Source organism: Mastomys coucha, unplaced genomic scaffold, assembly GCF_008632895.1.
Source record: "Mastomys coucha isolate ucsf_1 unplaced genomic scaffold, UCSF_Mcou_1 pScaffold22, whole genome shotgun sequence".
Taxonomy (NCBI): Eukaryota; Metazoa; Chordata; class Mammalia; order Rodentia; family Muridae; genus Mastomys; species Mastomys coucha.
Genome location: NW_022196905.1, coordinates 208,050,717 through 208,072,713, shown reverse-complemented (window position 1 = coordinate 208,072,713; position 21,997 = coordinate 208,050,717). Strand labels below are relative to the sequence as shown.

Below are 21,997 nucleotides of genomic sequence, written 5' to 3'. Positions count from 1 at the left end.
GGCCTCGAACTCAGAAATCCGCCTGCCTCTGCCTACCAAGTGCTGGGATTAAAGGCGTGCACCACCACTGCCCAGCCCTTTATCTGTCTTGATAAAGGTTTGCTAATAACTGCAGCCTGAGTAATGCAGTGGACACTGCAGCTGGACACACAGACGCCCCCTTCAAGTCTTTAGGACGGAGTACGAAGCACACTCACATTCCTCACACACCAACACAGTCCACACTCACGAAGACCACACTCAAGGTCCACACTCATAGTCCACACTCACGAAGACCACACTCAAGGTCCACACTCATGAAGACCACACTCAAGTTACCCAACCACCTGCTTGCTGCTGTTCCTCTCAAGAGAAAACGCAGAGTCATTTCAGGTAACTTCCATTTAATTTAACATTTATTTTCATTTATAACGAGATGTCACATTTCCTACATTAAAATATAATCATGCTGATCCCCCCCATCCCCTCAGAGAAAAACAACTGGAAGGTGGAATGCACAGAGTGGGGAAGTTATGGCTGCACCTGAGAACACACAGCACAGAGACCCAAACAGCAGACATGGCAGAGGCACACAGAATACAGCTAAGAGCTCAAGCCAGGAAGGGACAGGAATGAAAGAAACATTGCTACATGTGCCACAAGATCACCCAGAAAAGGTAGAGCTGAGTCAGAAAGCCTGGAGACTGAAAAGTTTAAAGCATCCACAAACCTAAGGCAAGGCCTCTTCACGCCCCCTCAGGATCTAGAGGACAACGCAGAAGCCTAAACCACCATACACACATCAAGATGAAGACGGCATGGAGGGTTTTCTTAATTGTGCCCCAGCCTTTTCCAGGTCTCAATTCTCAGTGGGGAGCATCAGCACAAGGCATGCCGCCACTGCAGGAGCATGCAGGCCGTACGATGTTGCCTGATTCTGTGTGGGCCTCAGAGAGAAAGCCGCCACACAGCAATTCCCAACTCACAGCACTGGCAGAACAAAACTCTTTTCATAAGCAAACACAAGCAGACAGTAAAACCCATCTGCATAGAGCAGAGGACAGACCCACAGGTACACTAGCACTCCAGAGGGAGGCTCAGCCGAGAGCCTCGTGGTTCTTCTGAAAGGAGAATTCTTCCAGTCTCCACCTTGCCCCTAAATTTGAGACTGAAGCATTTTAACTTCAAAACAGTGATACTCTTAAGGGAGTTGAGAGGTAGGGTTTGGGAGACCCAAACAAGACATTATTAGCAACTAGCTCTCCACTATATGTACAAATAGATACATCAGGAAGCAAACTTCACCCCTCAGCTACTTTAAAGAAAGCACTGACTGTGAGGTTTTCTGCGCAGGGCTCTCTCAATCTGTTAGCAGTTTAAACGTTGAACACTGGCACAATAGTTACCTAGCCTTTGTTTTTAATTACAGGGTAACAGGTAAACTCCCACACACAGGTGGGATGGAGGAGTGCAGAAGGAATCAGGAAACAGAACCAGTACTTCACAAGAGGGTCACGCCACGCACACAGCAGCAGCTAGTGCTTTGCAGAGTCTCGAGGGTAAAACTCGCTCAGGGTGCTCTGAGGGATTCTCTTCAGCATTTCTTTGGGGAAGATTCGAAGCAACTGCCAGCCAATGTCCAAAGTCTCATAGACAGTTCGGTTTTCATAGGGACCTAAAAATATTAATACTGAATTAATGGCAGAGCACTTCCAATGGCCCTGTGCTACTGAGCACTCTGTCTATGGACTAGCAAGCAGGGTAGGCATAGAATACAGGAAAGAAAACATGGGTTAGGACAGAGATCAGAGGTGAGGAGAGGTCTACGGAGCAGCGTGTAGGTTGGCATGGGGGGATGAAGAGGACAGAGACAGATACGGTCCTTAAACAATGCAAACTATAGACCCATTTTGCTCAAACTAATCTAGCATTCTGTTCAAAGGACAGCAAAAAGTGGACTGTGGGACACAGGGCACGGGAGAAAAAGCTAGGGTTCAGGAATCCACGTAGAGTCTGAGAAAGCCTTAAATGCCAGAAAGCACACTATACTGCAGGCCAGTGGTTTTCAAAACTTAATTTTGAGACATGGTCTCATTGAGTGGCCCAGGCTAGCCTCAAACTTAAGCGCTTAAGTGCTGAAATTATAGGCCAACCAAATCATTATATTTAATACAGCAGAATTAAATATCCCCTTCAAAAAGAAAAATCTTTAACCACATAATTAAGAGTGGCTGTAGTTCTGGGTTCCTTTCTCTAGACAACTTAGCTATATTTTTAAGGTTCTGCATAAAAACAAAACAAAAAAACCCCTAACCAAATAAAAAAAGAAAGAAAGAAAGAAAGAAAGAGAGAAAGAAAACAAGATCAATGGTGTAGAGCTCAGTGGTTAAACACCTGCCTAGTTGGTCCCACCTATAACCCTCAAATAACTAAGCTATTGCATATCTGAGAGGACTTCAATATCAATAATGAACACAAGTAGATGCAACCCAGGTAAAAGAGCTCACAAATCCCAATGTCTCACTCGAGGTATTATTGCAAAGAAGCACACTCTTACCCACTGATGTTAAGAGTGGTGTACATATTTCTAAGCGTCAGGAGGAGCAAGAGCGAGACCGAGCCAAATAGCAATAATCCACACACCATGGAAGGAGAGAAACAACTAATAAAATTATTAATAGTTACTCCCAAGCTGTTGAGAGTCAGGGAAAGCTGAGCCCAGTGGCCAAGCATGATAGAGCCAGGCTTTGAGTGAGGGTCTCAAACCTCAGATTGCTCTCACCCAGGAACCCCAATCTCTTGCCCCACCTGTCTATTGAGTCAAAATTAGCATTCTTAAGAGGATTGGTTGATTCAGAAGCAAATTAAAGTTTGAGAACTCCTGTATAAAATATTGTAGTGAGAATACAAAATAGAGCAAGAACACTATGAGTAATTACCTGATCACCAGAGAATAAATAAGGCTAAGACTGCTGCCCAGTCAACTGGACTAGTGAGTTACTACCCACCACCACCAACAAAAAGACATAAAGAAAGTGGGACAGATTGGGGAATATATTATACAGGAGGAGTTAGAGGAGAATTGGAACTGAGATGGTAGATATGTATCATCTTATTGTACACATACATCAGATTCTCAAAACAAAACCAACCCATCCAAACCTAAACCACCTAAAATGGAGGAGATGACAGGGCAAGGGGCCGTTGTGCCTGCGTCAGGTACTCGTGGCACAGCCTACACTTCCCCTCGGATCCTGGTTGGCTCTGCTCCTATCCAGCCCTGTGATGTGGTGGCAGTGGCAGAGCCAGGTTCCACAATGGAGGGACTGTCAATAGAATCCTAGGCAGGAGTAATCTGAGAGGCAGCACTCAGAGTTGAGTCACAGCAACTGAGAAAACCGACTGCATGAGACACAGAGAGTGAGCACAAAGAGCAGAGAGGGGACAGAGGGCAGGCCATGAGGGGGGCAGCTGGGGAAAAGGCTCATTCTAGTCCTGGACCTTAGAGATGAGACCGTACAAAAAGACATGCTTATAGCAGGTGGAGCGGAGAGACAGGTGACGGTCACATAGAGCCCTCAGCTTAGGAAGAAAAAAAAAAAGAGCATCAAATGTTGTTGGGCCTTCTGAAATACAATTAGAGATTCCCTGCAGATGTTCAGAAGGCAGAGGGATAGGGGGAAAAGGTAAGGACAGACAGATTTGCAGGAAGCACAGAACAGTTCTGAGACATTTTGTTTGAAGGGAATCATCTTACCCTGAGTAATGAAGTTTTTCTCAAACTTCTGCAGAAATTCCAAGTAAAGAAGGTCATCTGAGGTCAGGGCTTCTTCTCCCACCACAGCTTTCATGGCTTGCACATCCTTGCCGATAGCATAGCATGCATACTGAAGAGGAGAGAGGCACATGTCAACAGCCAGGATACAGATGTGGCCTGCTGCAGAAAGCTCCCACAAGTGTTCATGTTATTAGAGTCTCCCTCAAAAAGAGGCCTTCAGGCATGCAATGCACAGACATTTCATTTCCATCACTGCAGAAATAGACTTTCTCATACTGCCAACGAATTTATGATGGATAGAAAACAGATACAGAAGCCAAAGAGAAATCTCTGTGGGTTTCTTTAAAATGCCCATCATTTCACAGGCTTCCCATTTCTATTGGAGAGTCAGATATTTTTCTTTAAGTTTGATGACATTAAAGACTTCAAAGAATACACACAACTGTAAGTGTCAGTGTCCTGTTGGCTGCTTAATATGTTACATAGCAAATATGTGATAGTATCCATGCAGAATCTGAAATCAGCATTTAAAAGAACATACTGCTTTTTGTTTTTATTTTCGTGCTTAAAATTTTATCACATTTATTTATTTAATGCGCATGGGAACACATTAAATAAGTACTTTTTTATTTGTGAGTATGATGTGCCATGGCATGTGTGGGAGTCAGAGAACAATTTGGAGGAACTGATTCTGTACTTTTTTTATGAGGGTACTTGAGATTGAACTGTGAGACTTGGTGACAAGTGCCTTTAGCCATTAAGCCAAGTTGCCACCTTTTTTTTTCCTTTTTAATTTAAGAGCTGTGGGCTGGAAAGATGGCTCAGAGGTTAAGAACATTGGCTGTTCTTCTAGAGGACCCAGGAACGAGATTCGATTCCCAATATCCACATGGCAGCTAACCAGCCTCAGGAACTCTAGGTCCAGGGGATCCCAAACCTTCTCTGGTCTTGGGATTATATAGTGCACAGATATTCATGCAAGTATAACGCCAATAACAATAAATAAACAGATGAATAAATAGGGATAGAATATCCAGTAAAACAAATTTAAAAACTACATATAATATTGGAAATGAGTCACAAGCTTGGTAATTTTCTTGTTGCTAGTACTGTGCTTTGTTTTGTTTTGTTTTGTTTCTGTGATAGTGTGTGTCACATAGTGTGTCACTATGAGGGCCAGGCTAACTTCCAATTTTAATTCTTCTGCCTCAGCCTCTGGACTACTGGGATTCTGGTGTGTCCTGCCCAAACCTAGTAGGTTGGTTAGTTTTATTTTTCAAAGATTTTACTTTATATGCATGAGTTTTTTGCATGTATGTATTTATGTTTAACCACTACATGTCTGGTGACCTCCAAGGTCAGAAGGTGTCAGTCCCTCTAGACCTGGAGTTACAAAAGGTTGTAAGCCATCATGTCTGTCCTTCTGCAAGAAAACGAAATGCTTTTAAGAACTGAGTCACCTCTGCAGCCCCCAAGCTTGGTATTTTAACCTTGATTAGCAGAAAAAAAAAGAAAAAAAAAAGGGGGGGGCTGTTTCATTCCAGAGAGTTCTTTTTCCAAGCAAACCAACACTGAAATTCTACTTGTATGGGAAGAAAAGAAGAGTGACAGAAAGAAGAGTTATGGGTAAGGCAGCAGGAGAACACCCAGAGAAAGGCGGTCTTTCAGACCTCATCCTTAGAAAAGCACACGTACCAACTGGTTAGACACATCAGCATGATCCTTTCTGGTCATTCCTTCTCCAATAGCTGACTTCATTAACCGAGAGAGCGAGGGTAGCACATTAATAGGAGGGTAAATCTGGGGTAGAACAGAAAGAAAAGAACCTACGTAAATGGCAGGCTTTACTGTACAGAAACATTTAAAGTCACCCGTGTCCCTCATATCACATCATCCATTTACAGGCATCCTTTCCCAGGTGAGCTCTGGTATCTTCTCTTCTATGCAAGAAGTAGTAGTGAGAAATACCTGGGACACAGTGTTTCCTTTGAGAATTAGAGCCAAGAGCGTGGGATACAGAGAGCACAACGCTGTTGGAAATCTACAGTTTACCGCGCCCACCTAGAGTCTTCTGCATGGACCAAAGCCTCAGACGCAAAGTAAAAACATTATAATAATTTCCCCTAAAAGATGATTTTAGAAATCTGATGCAAAGCCAACAAAACCCAGGTTTTTTTCAGATCATGCCATACAGTATGCACTTTTAGCACAGAATTCCCTGCAAAAAAGGAAAAGTTCCTTGAGACAACTGATCCCATTTAAAGGCAAATAAATAAAAATGGTCATTTTTAGTTCTGACTCTGCTTACTGTGAGATTTTAGCTTATAGAAATGACATTTTTACAGCCACATTAAGACAACTTAAGCAGACACTTTCTAAGTAGAATAGTCCTAAAGAGCAAACCAAGCCAGCAGAGAGTGACGCCGAGCGATGCCGAGCAGCTTCCTTCACGCCCAGTGCGCGGCACTGCTCAAGAGCCAATACCTGTCTGTTGTGCAGCTGTCTGTCCACATAGATCTGGCCCTCAGTAATATACCCAGTCAAGTCAGGGATGGGATGAGTGATATCTGTCGGAGGAAGACAGAAGGCATTAAAGAACATCTCTCACCTCTGTCTGTAAGGATGACTTTGTGCTGTCTAGCACAGCAGTGTGATGGTGAACTTTGTCAGCTGAATACAACCTGGGAAAGGTATCTTGCTTGGTTTCATCTGTGAGCATATCTGTAGGGAATTATCTTTTTCTTTTTAAATTTTATTTATTTAATGTATGAGCGCTCTGTTGCATATACACCCGCAGGCCAGAAGAGGACATCAGATCCCATTACAGATGGTTGTGAGCCACCATGTGGTTGCTGGGAATTGAACTTAAGACCTCTGGAAGAGCAGTCAGTGCTCTTAAATGCTGAGCCATCTCTCCAGACCAGAATTATCTTAATTAAATTAGTTAATATGAAGATGCTCTACGATGGATGAAGCCATTCCATAGGCAGGTGTTCTGACCTATGTATGGAACAGTGAGAAGAGACCGAGCATTCAGACTTCTCTGCTCTTAACCATGGATGTGAAGTGACTAGCTGGTTAAAGCTCCCACCTTGACTTGCTTACATGACAGGCTGTAATCTGGAATTATAAACTGAAACATACCCCTTCTTCTCTAAGGTGCGTTTCTGTCATAGCAACAGATACCGAAGCAGGACAGAGCAGCATTTGCTAAACATGGCTGCTGAACATCTGAGTGTGGCTAATGAAACCAAAGGACTTAATTTCAAATTTCATTTTAATCAATTTGAATTTAAATATAGGGCAATGTTCCTCGCAGTTACCATATTAAATGGCCATTTCATTTGTTCAGTTACAGTAGGTCCAACATGTGTTGCACACTTTGAAGTAAACTGGGTTTCTTGTTAAAACACAAAGTTCCACCTTAAGCACAAAGCTTTATGCAAATGTAGTGTGCACAGGCCTGGCAGTGCCGCTCAGGCAGCACCCAAGGACCATGCCACGTAGTGTGCGTCTCACCCATGGATGACGATGGCTGCTGCCATGTCTATGCCACAAGCAATGCAGCAGAACTGCTGTGTGGGTTGCGAATCCAGACTTCTGAACCGAACCAACCACTCTACTTCCCTGAGCCTCAGCAGCATGGTGAGGCTCAGACCAGAGAGGATTTACAAAGCACTCCCAACATGCTACTACAGTGACTTGTCTTCTAAAAACATGTTTATATTTTAAAAATAAAATATAAACAAAAGGGCCGACGGTCAAGGAGTTCTGCAGAGCCCCACCTGAGCACACTCAGCCTGGCTGCACTGTGGCCTTACGCAGCCCAGGAAACGCAAGCTGCTTTGTACTCAAGCTGGAGTAAACATCTCAGAAGTCTGCGGCCTTTACATCTATGTTCTCCACTGCAAGTTTAACTATTTACTATAACTATGACTGGCTCGCAAGAAAATCCAAGTAGCTTATGTTAAGTAGAAACAAATTCTTCATAACTAAAATAGTGCTCTGAAAACAGCAGACATTCAATTAATACTCATAAATGAAAACTTAAAATTCAAATTATGAAGAAAATTGCTTTTCTTACAAAAAGCAGTAAGGACAACTAGAAATAATCTTTACCTGAAATGGATTACCTGGGTTCTCTAGGACCTACAGAACAGGGGAGAACTCAGGCCAAGCTGTTCTCTGACACTGTGGGAAGCACTTCCCCTGGCCCCATACACATGAATAAATAAATACTAGCACGTATACACACACGCTCACAAATAGGACACCCTTACAATGATTAAGTCTAGTACAATCAAAGACACAACTTACCATCATTGGGCATGGTGAGAATAGGGATTTGGGTAATAGAGCCATTTCTACCTTCTACTCGACCAGCACGTTCATAGATCGTGGCTAAATCGGTATACATGTAGCCTGGGAAGCCTCGCCGACCAGGAACCTCTTCCCTGGCAGCTGAAACCTGAAAACAAACCAAAGAAGGAGAATGTCAATGTCTTGACATGTCAGAGTAAGAAAAAGTCTGGTTAGAAGGTTTGCTTGAATATGCCCAACAAAGTATTAACTTACATGTTTGTAAAGCAAGAATGCTGAAAATGAAAGTGAATCAGAAACTCGTTGGGCTGGAAGGGCTGACGCACTCTCAGATTCTATTCACACGCTCATTTCCTCTGTTTTAGGTTGCTAAGGACTACACTTTCCTCTTATACTTTTGGTTGTGAGCCTAGCCTTTAAGGGCTGGGCCATCTCTCCAGCCCTGGACTATACTTTTCTCAACTCTGAATGGAGAGTAATCTTTGAAGTTTCGGGAAACCAAAAAAACTCTGCTCTTTTCATGAGGCCTCACTTCTGTGTTTAAAAATGAACAACTAAGTGAATAAATAAAATAATGGGCGACAATAATAAACACTACGTGGATAAATAAATTCTGTGAAAGAAATTTAGTTGAGTGTGGTGGTATACACCTGTAATCCCAGCACTGAGAAGGCTAAGGCAGGAGGTTTCTGTACGCTCATAGACAACCCTGGACCACACTGAGACCCAGTCAAGTAGAGTTAATTTCAAAACCTAAAATTCCAATTCATTAACTATGTCATGTTGCAAAACAATCCATTTTTATGTAAAACTGTCCCAAGAACCAATCACTTGTTACACTCATATATTAGTCAGTCAGATCTAAACAACAGCCAAACAAGAAAGTTTACCCAGTGGCATAGGTTGAGAATCCCAGCATTTGACGAGGCAGGGAGATAGAAGTTTAAGGTCAATTTCAGCTACACAGTAAGTTTTCAAGGCTAGACTGGGCACCTGCTCCACCACACAAAATATAATTAAAGGTCTTCCTTAGTGACATGCATATGAGAATAGGCACTTGCATGACTCCACCATCTAAAGAACCTCAGAGAGGGCTGGTGAGATGGCTCAGTGGGGAAGAGCACCGACTGCTCTTCAGAAGGTCATGAGTTCAAATCCCAGCAACCACATGGTGGCTCACAACCACCCGTAATGAGATCTGATGCCCTCTTCTGGTGCGTCTGAGGACAGCTACAGTGTACTTAACATATAATAAATAAATAAATCTTTAAAAAAAAAAAATCAAAAAAAAAAAAAAAAGAACCTCAGAGGATTACCAATGTAGGATCTTGCCCTGTTACTCAAAGTTTGTACCATAGACCTGTGTTCATCGATGCACAATAGAGCTGTCATAGAACCTGTAAGAACACTTGGATGCTACTGAATCTAACATGAAGTAAACCTAGGTTTGTAAATTGTGTATCTTTAAAAATATCTTTCTTGGGGCTGGTGAGATGGCTCAGTGGGTAAGAGCACAGACTGCTTTTCTAAAGGTCCTGAGTTCGGATCGCAGCAATCATATGGTGGCTCACAACCATCCTTAATGAGATTTGACGCCCTCTTCTAGTGTGTCTGAAGACAGCTATAGTGTATTACACTGGAACGAGTGGGGCCAGAAGGAGTGGGGCCGGAGCAAGGAGAGGTCCTGAGTTCAATTCCCAGCAGCCACATGATGGCTCACGGCCATCTGTACAGCTACAGTGTACTAATACACATAAAATAAATAAATCTTTAAAAAAAATCTTTCTCTTAGCTCATTTTTGTTTTCCTTAACAGAGGTGTGGATCTGCTTCAATAAAGGGAAGACTCCAGTCTTTCACAGAGTCAACGTACACACTGTGACAATGTGGTAATGACCTTGGGGACTTTAAAATTCAGGTCATTAGAGAGCAGGTTCCCTCTTTTCATGTACTCAAGAGTTAACTTATTAAGAACACTAGGAACTTGGTGTAAACTTCTGTGCTTTAGGGTATTTTAAGACAAGTTCCTAGTATTTTTAATTAGAAACAGAGACCCAAGAGGCTAGAGAGATGGCTCAGCAGGTTGAGAGCATTTGCTGAGGTCCTGGGTTCAATTTCAGGCACCCACACTGGGTTCCTCACAACCATCCACTTCCAGGCAATCGATGCCATCTTCTGGCCTCTGTGCGCACATACGTACACTCAGACACACAAAAATGTACACATAATTTTTTTTTAATTAGGAACTTGAAAAGGGTGAATACATAGTGTGGTTAGAAGCTCCTGGGAATATAACACTACCACCAGCTTGTGGTGCCTTCTTAACTCTTCAGCCCTTGGGTCAGGGACAGTGTGATAAGCTGCTGTCTATTAATTTTAATCTCAGCCTCTACTATTTCCAAGTTGACAGAGACAAAAAAAACCTGTACTATCTGTTTTGATGAATCAATCAGTAACAAGCTCAAAATATGATTAAAGAAAAACAGAAACTTACAAAAGATCAAGAAAACCCTACAACTTGACATATTTTGTTTGAGAAAAAAATAAAGGAAGAAAAAGTTACCTCTCGAAGTGCTTCAGCGTAAGAACTCATATCTGTCAGGATGACCAGGACATGCTTCTCACACTGGTAAGCCAGAAACTCCGCTGTGGTCAAAGCCAGGCGAGGAGTGATGATCCTCTCAATGCTGAAAGGGAAGACAAGTCCCAGGTCACTCATAAGCCATAACCAAAACGATTCTGGAAGCAGCAGCAGTCTCCTTTTGACATTCTTAGTGCACAGAGGAGAGGAAACCATTACTTTAAAGATACCTCTATAGGCAGTTACTCAAAGAGAAACAAGTTTTACTTACGTTGGGTCATTAGCCAGATTCAAAAAAAGGCAGACATTGTCCATTGAGCCATTCTCTTCAAAGTCAGACTTGAAGAACCGGGCTGTTTCCATGTTCACCTAAACACCAGTGACTTCATCAGTGCATTGCAAAGGAGATTCTCAACATCTACTTCTGACGAAGACCAAGCTAAGAATCTAAATTGTTCTCTTTTAAAAATTCAAGTTCCCTTTCTCTCTCTTTTCTCTCCTCCTCTTCTTTCTCTGCATGTGTGCACAAACCTTTCTCTTTTTCTCCTCTCCTGCCCTACCATGGCAACTCCCTGGCCTTAATCTTTGGGGCCAGTGAATTCCCAGAATGCAGCTTCCCAATAAACCTGCCTTTAATATAACATAAGTATATCTTTAATATAACCTAATATATTTAATATAACCTAACACAGATATTTACGTGTGTGTACATGTATATATATGCATATGTATATACATACATGTGTATACACATATATATATATATATTTATGTTTCAAGCATCCATTTTTTTCTTTTTTAAATGTAAGTCATAATAAAGCACTTTGGCATGCAAAGTATTATTAGGTTTCAGCTACATGCTAAATCTGCCTAAATTTTGCTTAAAATGCCAAGATGCAAAGTCTCTAAGAATAAAGTGGATTATGTATAGTTTACCATCTCTTTCTAATAACAGTTAATTTTATGTTATTCCCAAACACAATACCATACTTACTCCCATAGCAGCAAACACAATGGCAAAGTTCTCTTCGCTATAGTCCACTACATCTTTGGATTTCTTTACCAAACCAGCCTGGCGACAGATCTGAGCTGCAATCTGTAAGAATGGAAACTGAAAATCATATCCTGACAACAAAATAATTTATTCTTGACTCTTAAATACCTTAATTAGTAGCCTGAATGAGGTGACTAAAATGTCACTCCATGCTAGGTAAGCTGGCGCGCATACTCTCCCCATGACACGCACAGCAAGTCCATCAGCTCTCACCTCGTTGTGTGGTAAACCAGCAGCAGAAAAAATGGGGATTTTCTGTCCCCTAGCAATACTGTTCATGCCATCGATGGCAGAAATGCCCGTCTGAATCATCTCTTCTGGGTAGATCCGACACTGAGGGTTGATTGGCTGGCCTGATGTATTCCAGAAAGGGGAAAATGTTAGTATATCTGCACGCTGGTCACGGATTCAAGTAGAAATAACTATAAGGTCAGAACTACAACAAAGAATTTCTCTGTCTCTATAGATCTACTTTAAACTATTCTGTCTCCGGCAAGGCTCCCTGCAGACAGAGTTACTTCCCCCCAACGCTGACCCCATCTACTGCCCCTACCCACCCATGATGTCAAGGAAGTCCTCAGCCAGCACCACAGGACCTCGGTCGATGGGCTTTCCCGATCCGTTGAACACTCGACCTATACGACAGCAACAAGACAGAAGAGAGTGAACCCAGCCCTCCCAATCCGTGTTTATATGCTTCTAGATTCTAAATAAGTATGTTTAAAAGAAAACAGAACTGTGTGCAGAACTTACCAAGCATATCCTCAGACACCGGTGTTCGGAGGATATCTCCAGTGAACTCACAGGATGTTTTCTTGGCATCTATACCAGATGTCCCTTCAAATACCTACCAACAAACAGATCAGTTAGAAGGGCAAAAGAAGCTTAGGTCAGGGACACTTACTAGACCAAGGGTCCTGCCTGCAGGGTCAAATATCACAAGGAGCTGAGGATGGGATGTCATTTATGCGTAAAAAGGATGATTAAAAGAAAAAAACAATGAAAAAGAAAAAAAACTTTAAGGACTTCTGGTCATCTTTTAAATATAAAAGCAACAACAACAACAACAACAACAACAACAACAACAACCCCCCCCCAAAACCATCTGCTTACTTTTACAAATTTTACCTACCACTGCTCTAGAATATTTTGGGGGTACATGTTGAGAAACCTCTTTCTCTATAATAGAATAACATTAAAACGTAGGAATTTTAAGGAAGAAAACCAAAAGAACCGAGTTAGGTATCATTTGATAGCATCCAATGTTCAGTAAATGTGGCTTCTCATCACCATCCTGTCATGGAACTATGTGTTTTTGATTAGGAAATGCCTCAATGGTTTTGAGTGATGCTCACCTGAACCACTGCTTTGGAGCCACTAACTTCTAGAACTTGCCCACTTCTTTTTGTGCCATCTGGTAATGTCAAGTGGACAATCTCAGCATACCTGGGAAACTAAGCGGGAAAACAGTGAAGGGTTAGTGACCAGCACCCTCAAAGCCACTCACGCTGCTCTACGCATCCCTACAATGGCCTTGATGTCTATGCACTTTCTCCACCATCAATAAGTACATGGGAGTAGAGTCTGGATCCCTGTAACTTATATTTACTGGTATATAAAGTGGCAAACTAGTGCAAGGTACACAGAGAGGGTATTATCCTACAAAAGCACAGCACTTATATTTAATAATTTTCTTCTGTGTGTATAGGTTTTGAGACTTCTGAAAGATATAAAGTTACCAACAATGTTTCTACCACTCATAGAATAATGTTCACTGGGCTATGTTTACCTGTAATCAATCACCTAGGCCTCACATAAGAGACGAAAGATAAAATGTTATTATGTAATATTATTATCAGACTAAGATAGTGTGCAAAGTCCCCCTCAATCTAATCTAAACAGATATATATCCTCCTATGCAGGGATGCAGAATGTGTATCTCTAAGATTCCCTCCTACCCCACAGGCCTGTCCAGCTTTACATTGGACAGAATGTGTATCTCTAAGATTCCCTCCTATCCCACAGCCCCATGCAGCTTTACACTGGACAAAATGTACTGTAACCCAAGCTGGCCTCTAACTCACTATATCTAGTATCTTGTGTATGCACACACGTACACACACACCCTCAAGCTATCACACTGAGCTAAGACACTGTTTTATGTACTTAGCTGACAAAATATTTGATGTATTATTGGACAACTTACTTTACTGTATTGGCATTTTGAACATAATACATTGTCAGGCTATTAAACAATCTATCAACATCTTTTATTGAAAGATGTTATTATTTTATGTGATTTGAGGGGGGAAATCTCTTCAATCAAATTATTGTACCTTAGGGCTACTAAGACCTTTAGATTTTGGAGATGTTAAATGTAAATAAGTGAGGATTTTTTTTTGTTGTTGTTGTTGTTTTTTGTTTTGGTTTTTTGAGACAGGGTTTCTCTGTGTAGCCCTGGCTGCCCTGGAACTCACTCTGTAGACCAGGCTGGCCTTGAACTCAGAAATCCGCCTGTCTCTGCCTCCCAAGTGCTGGGATTAAAGGCGTGCACCACCACTGCCCGGCAGAGGATTTTAAAATTAATGTTTATACAACTGACATTGTTAAAGTCTGATAACTAAGCTGGGCATGGTAGCATACAACTTAATCTTTAAATTTTTATTTATTTTTATTTTTTAGATATTTTCTTTATTTACATGTAAATTTCTCCTTTCCCAGTTTCCCCTCCAAAAAACAAACAAACAAACAAAAACAACAAGAGCAAACCCCTGTTGCCCCCCCCCCATGCCTGCTACCCCACCCTCTCCCACTTACTGGCCCTGGCATTCCCCTACACTGGGACACAGAACCTTCACAGGGCCGAGGTCCTCTCCTCCTATTGATGATCGAATTTGCAATCCTCTACTATATATATGCTGCCAGAACAGTCAGTCCCACCATGTATAGTCCTTGGTTGGTGGTTGAGACCCTGGGAGCTCTGAGGGTACTAGTTAGTTCACATTGTTGTTCGTCCTAAGGGGCTGCAAAGCCCTCAGCTCCATAGGTCCTTTCTCTAGCTCCTTCATTGGGGACTGTGTACTCAGTTCAATGGATGGCTGTGAGCCTCTACATCTGTAAGCATACAACTTTAATCCCGCACTTGGAGTCAGAGGAAAGCCTAGTGTACATACAGTCCAATCAAGATACAGTGAGACCCTGTCTCAAAAAAATTAAAGAAAAAAATAATCTAATAACCATATCATATTTAATTCAGCTGTTCACCTGATGAAACACAGAGCTATCCAATAGTATAATTCTATAATAATGATAGCACAAACTCTCAGGTTTGAATGCAACTCTTCAGAAAGTTAGCAAGCTACATCCTAGCAGTGAATGTATATCCATATATATGGCTCTGTGGGCAAATTTTCTCCCCAATTATTCTGCAAAGGTACTAAACAAACTCACTTTCCCACTATTAGTGTAAAAAAACAAAAAACCAACCAAAACAACAAAAAACCCAACAACAGACCAGCCAACCAATGAAAAAAACTCTATTTTTGCCAATCTTTTTTTCTTTCTCATTTGTGGTTTTATAGAATGTAGACATTAGTGTTCTGATAAATGACATTTATCTTTTAATTTTGCATATGGCATTTTCTACCCCACAAAGATATGAAAGGTTTTAACAGAATAAAAGTATTGTTGTTCCTTATGATTTAATCTTTTATTTAGGAAAAGCTTCGACTTGAAAAATCATAAACAGGTTTTCAGTGTTGGCTTCTAATAGGCTGATATTTCATTTAAGTGGATTTAATTTCCTATGGTTTTTTTTTTTCCATTTTTCATTTGGGAAATGAATGTTCTAACATTTGACTACCATAAAATGTTTCCTGTGGCCTCTGAATGCCCAATTCACCATGCCAAAGTGCCATGTGTGCAAATATAATTCCAGTACTCAGAGGGCTAAGACAGGAGGATTGCAAGTTCCAGGTCAGAAGTGGCTATATAATGAAACTGTGTCTTGGGTTGTGGTGGTGTATGCCTGGAATCCCAGCATTTTAGAGGCAGAGGCAGGCAGATCTGCTCTACAGAGTGAGTTCCAGGACAGCCAGGGATACACAGAGAAACCCTGTCTTCAAAAAACCTCCAAAAAACAAAAAACAAAACCAAAAACATGTATGAGACTATGTCTCATGAAAGAAAGACAAGACACAATCAAAGATCATCCATGTGCATAGCTGTTTGGGTCCCATAACTCTGTCACATGACTGGGTTTATCCATTTACTAAATCCCCATGCTTCCTCACCTCATCTCTGACTAGACTGGCTGGTAATAAACATTTTTTCCTCACAAATTTGAATGTACTTACCCAGTCAAAGTTAAGTGGAATCACTCAAAACAAATGAAATTTCCAAGTACTTTCAATAAGCTCTATGGTTTTCTTTATACAAGGTACGTCTAGCATAGAGACTACACTGGTTGCTGCAAGCCGATTCTGTGTCTTGAGATCCTGTTCTACATTACTGTCTCTAACAGTATTGATGACTTAAGCTTTTGTGGAATCGCACAGAGAACAATGGCTGTTGCTTTCTTTCCCATCCTTTTACACTCTTAATCTTTTCCAACTCCTGGCTGATGTCAAACTCAGGATGGACAGCAATTGTGACCTCAAGTATTCTCATCTTACTGGCCATCCTAGCTTTAGTTCAGTTCTTGGTCAGAGTTCCTAAAACCCCTGTTTAATTTCCTAGGTATCAGGAACAATCAAAAGGAAAGGAAGTCTTTTATTATTCATAGCAAGTCCTTCTACCACACTTGTACCTTAATGTGGTGACCATTGGGAAGCCTCTAGAGACCATGGAGGGTGCCCACTATCTAGGGGAACCAAGCACCCCAATTAGAGGGCTAGATGTTTCAAACATCCCATCCTCTGATCTCTGAGGGGAGAGGCTGGAGATTGACTTAGTCAATACTGACCAATAATGTGATCAACAGTTACATAATCAATTCCCCACAAAAACCTTGACTGAAGAGCTGGAAGTTTTACTGTCTGGAAACAATGCAGCCACAAGCAGACAGCTACCCCAACTTTGCTCCTCAGGCAGAAGCCTGAGTCCTTTACTTAGGACTCCTTGGGACTATATACACTCATTTGGTTACTCATTTATACTTTTTAGTATACCTTTTAAAATAAGTCAGTAATGGTAAATTAATAGTGTTTCTGCGTTGGATGAGCTATTCTAGCAAATTATGGAAAATCAATGGAGACCTTCTGATTTATAGCCAATTCAGACAATAGCATTCATGAAGCAGGTACAGTGTGTGTATGTGACAAAGTCAGTGGAGTGTGTAAGAAATGAAGCAAATTTCAGTCTTCTAAAAAAACTGAACTCAATTGTTTTGGAGAAAGAACCGGTCCACCTGGTGTTAGAAGTACTGAGAGCAGAAGCCAAGAGGAAACAGAGCAGCTTTCACTAACTTAAACAACGTTACTAGAGCAGTGGTTCTCAACCTTCCTAAGGCTGTGATCTTTTAATATAGTTCCCATGTTGTAGAGACTCCCAACCATAAAATTATCTTGTTGCTACCTTATAACCAATTTTGCTACTGTTATGAATCATAATGTAAATATCTGATATGTAAGATATCTAATATGTGACCCTTGTGAGAGAATGATCCCACCTACAAAGGGGTCACAACCTTGTATTAGGAACTCCTAAGTATGCTGACTGGCTGCTGTCTTTGTGGTGAGGGGGAGTGGCGCCAGGAGGGCAGGCAAGGGTTGAGGGCTTTCAGTCTAGAAACACAAGTACTGGTTCTGGGAAAGAGCTTACATCAAAGAACTAGGCAAAAGTGACAGAGGACACCCCATACCTTCTCCTGAGCATAGGAAGTGATGGAGGACACCCCGTACCTTCCCCTGAGCAGAGGAAGTGACAGAGGACACCCCGTACCTTCCCCTGAGCAGAGGAAGCATGCTAGGCCTACCCTCAAGATTACTTGGTAAGAATCCCTTGTCACAAATCATTGCAGTGATGAAGGGAATATGCACTTTGCTTTTAAAAATGTTTCTCAGTTTATTTTCTGCTTCCAGAAAATGTGTTAAAAACAACATAAATTATCATCATTAGCATCTGTCCACAAACTAATTATTTCCCTCAGTCCTGTCCCAAGAGTCACCAACAGAACTCTAGGAAAGCACACTATTTAAATTACTTGGTCTGATAATTTTCCTTTTGTCTTATTAAAATATATATATATGTACTGTTTTTTCGAGACAGGGTTTCTCTATATAGCCCTGGCTGTCCTGGAACTCACTCCATAGACAGACTTGCCTCAAACTCAGAAATCTACCTACCTCTGCATTCCAAGTGCTGGGATTAAAGGCATGTGCCACCACTGGCCAGCTTATTGAAATATTTTTGTTTGTATCATTTATATTTCTTTTTTTCTGATGATATTCCGATTATAAAAACCTGGCAGGAAGCTTAGTCCAAAGTAACTAATTAGAAACTAGACTCTATATCTCCTTTTCTAAAATTAACAATAAGATCATAATAAACATAGAAGAACAACATGTTAACTAATGATCCTTACAACTAATTTTTGGGCAAACTATTCTATATAGGCTTTTAAGCCAACTATTGAGACAACTTCTTCTTGTATACCCATTACTTGCATGTCCATGTCAGGCTCTCAAAGATAAAGTACATTTAGTTACTCAAGAGTTTAACATTTAGCAGGGTGGTGGTGGTACACGCCGTTAATCCCAGCACTTGTGAAGCAGAGGTAGGCAGATTTCTGAGTTCGAGGCCAACCTAGTCTACAGAATGAGCTCCAGGACAGCAAGAGCTATACAGAGAAACCCTGTCTCGAAAAAAAAAAACAAAAAAAACCAAACAAACAAAAAAAAAAGAGGAGTTTAACATTTAATAGACAGGAGAAATATTACTTTAGTTTAAAAAAGCTTATATCACAAAGGACATAAGGTGCCACATTTCTGTATAAGACCCTTTAGGTTATAAAACACACTTATTATTGCTGTTTCCTCCTGTAAACTTATTAAGTAAGATCTTCCCCCCAACTTTGAAGACAAGGGACTTAAGGCCATAAAAAGGAATCCACACTCAATCCTGTAATGGAATCCAGTTTTCTGACTTTAAGTCTTTCTTTCCTACAAATAACACTTCCAGTCATACTAAAGAACGGTTTGAAATTCCTAAGACAAACTTAAAGAGTACTGGTGAAGTACGATAGTCAGATCATAAAGGATGTGCCATTACCTTCACATGATCTAAGATCACTAGTGGACCATTCACTCCAGAGACAGTCTTGTAGGCTGGAAAGAAAAGAGTCTTGTTTAGTGCAACAGCACGAGCTGGCATGGCTCTGATTTTAACAACAACAACAACAACAACAACAACAACAACCCTTTCCTTCATTTCCCCATTAAAAAATATTAAAAAATTTGAATATTTGGATATTCAAAAAGCTAGAAGAGGTTTTAGTGAATTTTAAAATATGGCTGCTCCTATGTAACTTTCAATATCCATCTGCAGAGACATTTGGATCTTAACGCTAAGCCACTGTTCTCAAAACCCAGGATCCAAAGTAAGCACCAAGGCTGCTTCCCTTTAAAAGTCCAGTCTTCATGGGCAGGGAGAGCGCAAATCTGATGGCAGTCACGCAGAGGCCCCCGGCCTGGAAGCAAGGAAGGGGAGAGGAATCCTCCATAAGAGTAGTGACAAAACCCACAAAGGCAGGCTGAGAAAAGTGTGGCTGGAAGGTAAAGCCATCATGAAACAGAATATGAATACTAGAGACTATGTGGAAAGTCACTGTGAAAGAGAAGGCAGGCAATGGAAAACTAGCAGGGGTCAAGTAAGGTAAATATTCTTGTTGCTTTCTAAACAGGGTCTCACTATGTAGCTCTGGCTGGCCTTGAACTCATAGACATCTGTTTTTCCATCCCCCAAGTGCTGGGATTAAAGGTGTGTACCACCTCATCCAGTAAGATAAGTATTCTTGTTTTTGAGATTGTTTCACTCTTTAGCCCTGGCTGATCTTGAACTTGTAGCAACCATCTTGCCTCAGTTTCTCAAGTGCTGGAAACTGCAGGCACAAGAAACCAACCAGTCAAGAAAGATACTCTTTAATTTTTTTTTCTTTTAACCTTTACTTTTATGTGTATGGATGTTTTGCCTACATGTATATCTGTGCAGTGCCTGTGGAGACCAGAACACAGTGCTGGATCTCTTGCAACTGGAGTTAAGGCCAGTCAGTGAGAGTTGCCATGTGGTGCTGCCAATCTTCTGGAAGAGCAAACAGTGCTCTTTACCACTGAGCTATCTCTCTAGTCCAACAAAAATATTCTTAAAAAGACAAAAAACAAAACAAAACAAAATAAAAAAACATAAACAGACAGACATGCGAGCAAGGGGTTGGAGGGAAACAGAGACTGTTAAGGTGACTCAGCGAATAAAGGCACATGCTTACCAAGACTGACAACCTGAATTCAAGCTCCAGGACTCATATGGTAGAGAGAACAGAATCCCAAAAAGTTGTCCTACAACTTCTAAACATGTGAGCATACTTATACACTTACAAGCATATATACACACAATAAATAAATGAAAATAAATAAATTTAAATATATACAATAAAAAAATTAATAATTAGCAGGGCACACTACCCTGGCTTATAAACCAGGAAGGTTAGGACAGTCTTGGCTACAGAGCAAGGCCTTATCTCAAAAAAGAACGAAAGAATTAAATATTACTACCAGGTTAAAGAGACCAGTATTGCTCACTGCAAAGTATGCCCTAGAAGGAAACACTTAGTCTACTTTCTCTCATCCTAATATATATATTTAAATGTTTAGTTGTATTTTATTTCTATGTAATGCTGTCTAAATTTTATGTATACCATGTGCTTGAAGGGGCCTGGTAAAACTGGAGGGGAGTGGCTCTGCTGGAACTCAAGTTGGAGATGGCTATGAAATGCTTGCTGTGAGTGCTAGAGGTCCAACCCAGTCCTCTGCAAGAGCAGGGTGTGCTCAGGTTTCGAGGCATCTCTCCAGCCCCTCACACATTTTAGAAAGGAATTATCCATCCTTGTTGGCAAGGTTCATGATTACACACAAAATGCTTAGGAAAACAGCAACTTTAGCAGACAACTTCAAAATTAGCTATATTTCATAATCAGAACAGCTAGAAAAGAAATGTATTTCTTAAGAAAATACACCATAAAGCCTGAAATAACTTATGTGAAAATATTAACTAATCAGGACTGTTTCATTTGTCTGATCTGAGTAAGGTCCTCTAATTAGCTTAAACAAAGATTTCAGGCACCAATGCCATCTTCCTAAGAATGAGGAAACCATTTACTAACCAGTCTGTGCACTCAAGGGGCTTCCAGTCCCTTCCTCCCAAGGCCAGGAAGCAAGTATCTTGGTGCAGACTCTGGGATAGAGCAGGCAAGTCCCACTCCACACTGAGACATTTAAACACAGACAGCAAATAGTCACCTGAATGTGTCAGAACTGTCCTGGTCTCAACAGTGGCTCCGCAATGGAGAGTCCTTCTTCTAATAGCATAGAAAAGGGGGTTAAGGTTTGCTGTATTTTGGGCTTATTTTAGGAAAGCACTCTTACAGCTTTAAGATAATCTAATATTGTTTTTTTTTTTTAAAGATTTATTTATTTTATATATATGAGTACACTGTTGTTATCTTCAGACACACCAGAAGAGGGCATCAGATCCCATTACAGATGGTTGTGAGCCACCATGTGGTTGCTGGGAATTGAACTCAGGATCTCTGGAAGAGCAGTCAGTGCTCTTAACCAGTGAGCCATCTCTCCAGCCCTAATACTGTTTTTTAAGAACATGTAATTTCAATATTTTAAGAATTTCTTCCTTGTTTTCATTTTAAAAACTCCAAGTACTGTTTCTTAAAGGCTTTCTAGAACTGCTGGATGAAAATGGAAAGTGAGCTACATCTTGAAACCGACTCTAAAAAAAAAAAGAAAGAAACTGAGACTTTTCCCAATCCTTCCCTAAGCTTTAAGGCACAGGAGAGGGGAATCACTAAAAAAGATAAGAAATTCTTTTTCTCGAAACACTTCATTAAAATCCCTCTAATTCTTAAAACTCTCTGCTTTTAAAGAGACCGATTTTCTTTGAATTTCTTGTATTGACAAGTATGGCTCAGAGTCTCATGGTTAAAATTCAAACTCACTATATACTATGAAGTTTTGCCAGTCACAAGAAAAACCCATGACCAAGAAAAAAAAAAAAAACCA

General features: G+C 40.9%; 1 protein-coding gene across 1 annotated transcript in view; it reads right to left on the bottom strand.

The window, feature by feature from the left end:
• Nucleotides 1-377: 377 nt before the first annotated feature.
• Nucleotides 378-21,997, bottom strand: part of Atp6v1b2 (ATPase H+ transporting V1 subunit B2) — a 26,079-nt gene continuing 4,459 nt past the window's right edge. The window contains exons 2-14 of the mRNA XM_031340012.1: nucleotides 18,981-19,036; nucleotides 13,067-13,165; nucleotides 12,465-12,558; nucleotides 12,269-12,346; nucleotides 11,925-12,064; nucleotides 11,652-11,753; nucleotides 10,929-11,026; nucleotides 10,640-10,763; nucleotides 8,075-8,225; nucleotides 6,242-6,324; nucleotides 5,453-5,557; nucleotides 3,737-3,866; nucleotides 378-1,654 (exon numbers count right to left, since the gene is read on the bottom strand). Coding sequence (XP_031195872.1) covers nucleotides 1,515-1,654; nucleotides 3,737-3,866; nucleotides 5,453-5,557; nucleotides 6,242-6,324; nucleotides 8,075-8,225; nucleotides 10,640-10,763; nucleotides 10,929-11,026; nucleotides 11,652-11,753; nucleotides 11,925-12,064; nucleotides 12,269-12,346; nucleotides 12,465-12,558; nucleotides 13,067-13,165; nucleotides 18,981-19,036 — 1,400 coding nt within the window. The 3' untranslated portion in view covers nucleotides 378-1,514. The remainder of the gene's footprint in view (nucleotides 1,655-3,736; nucleotides 3,867-5,452; nucleotides 5,558-6,241; nucleotides 6,325-8,074; nucleotides 8,226-10,639; nucleotides 10,764-10,928; nucleotides 11,027-11,651; nucleotides 11,754-11,924; nucleotides 12,065-12,268; nucleotides 12,347-12,464; nucleotides 12,559-13,066; nucleotides 13,166-18,980; nucleotides 19,037-21,997) is intronic.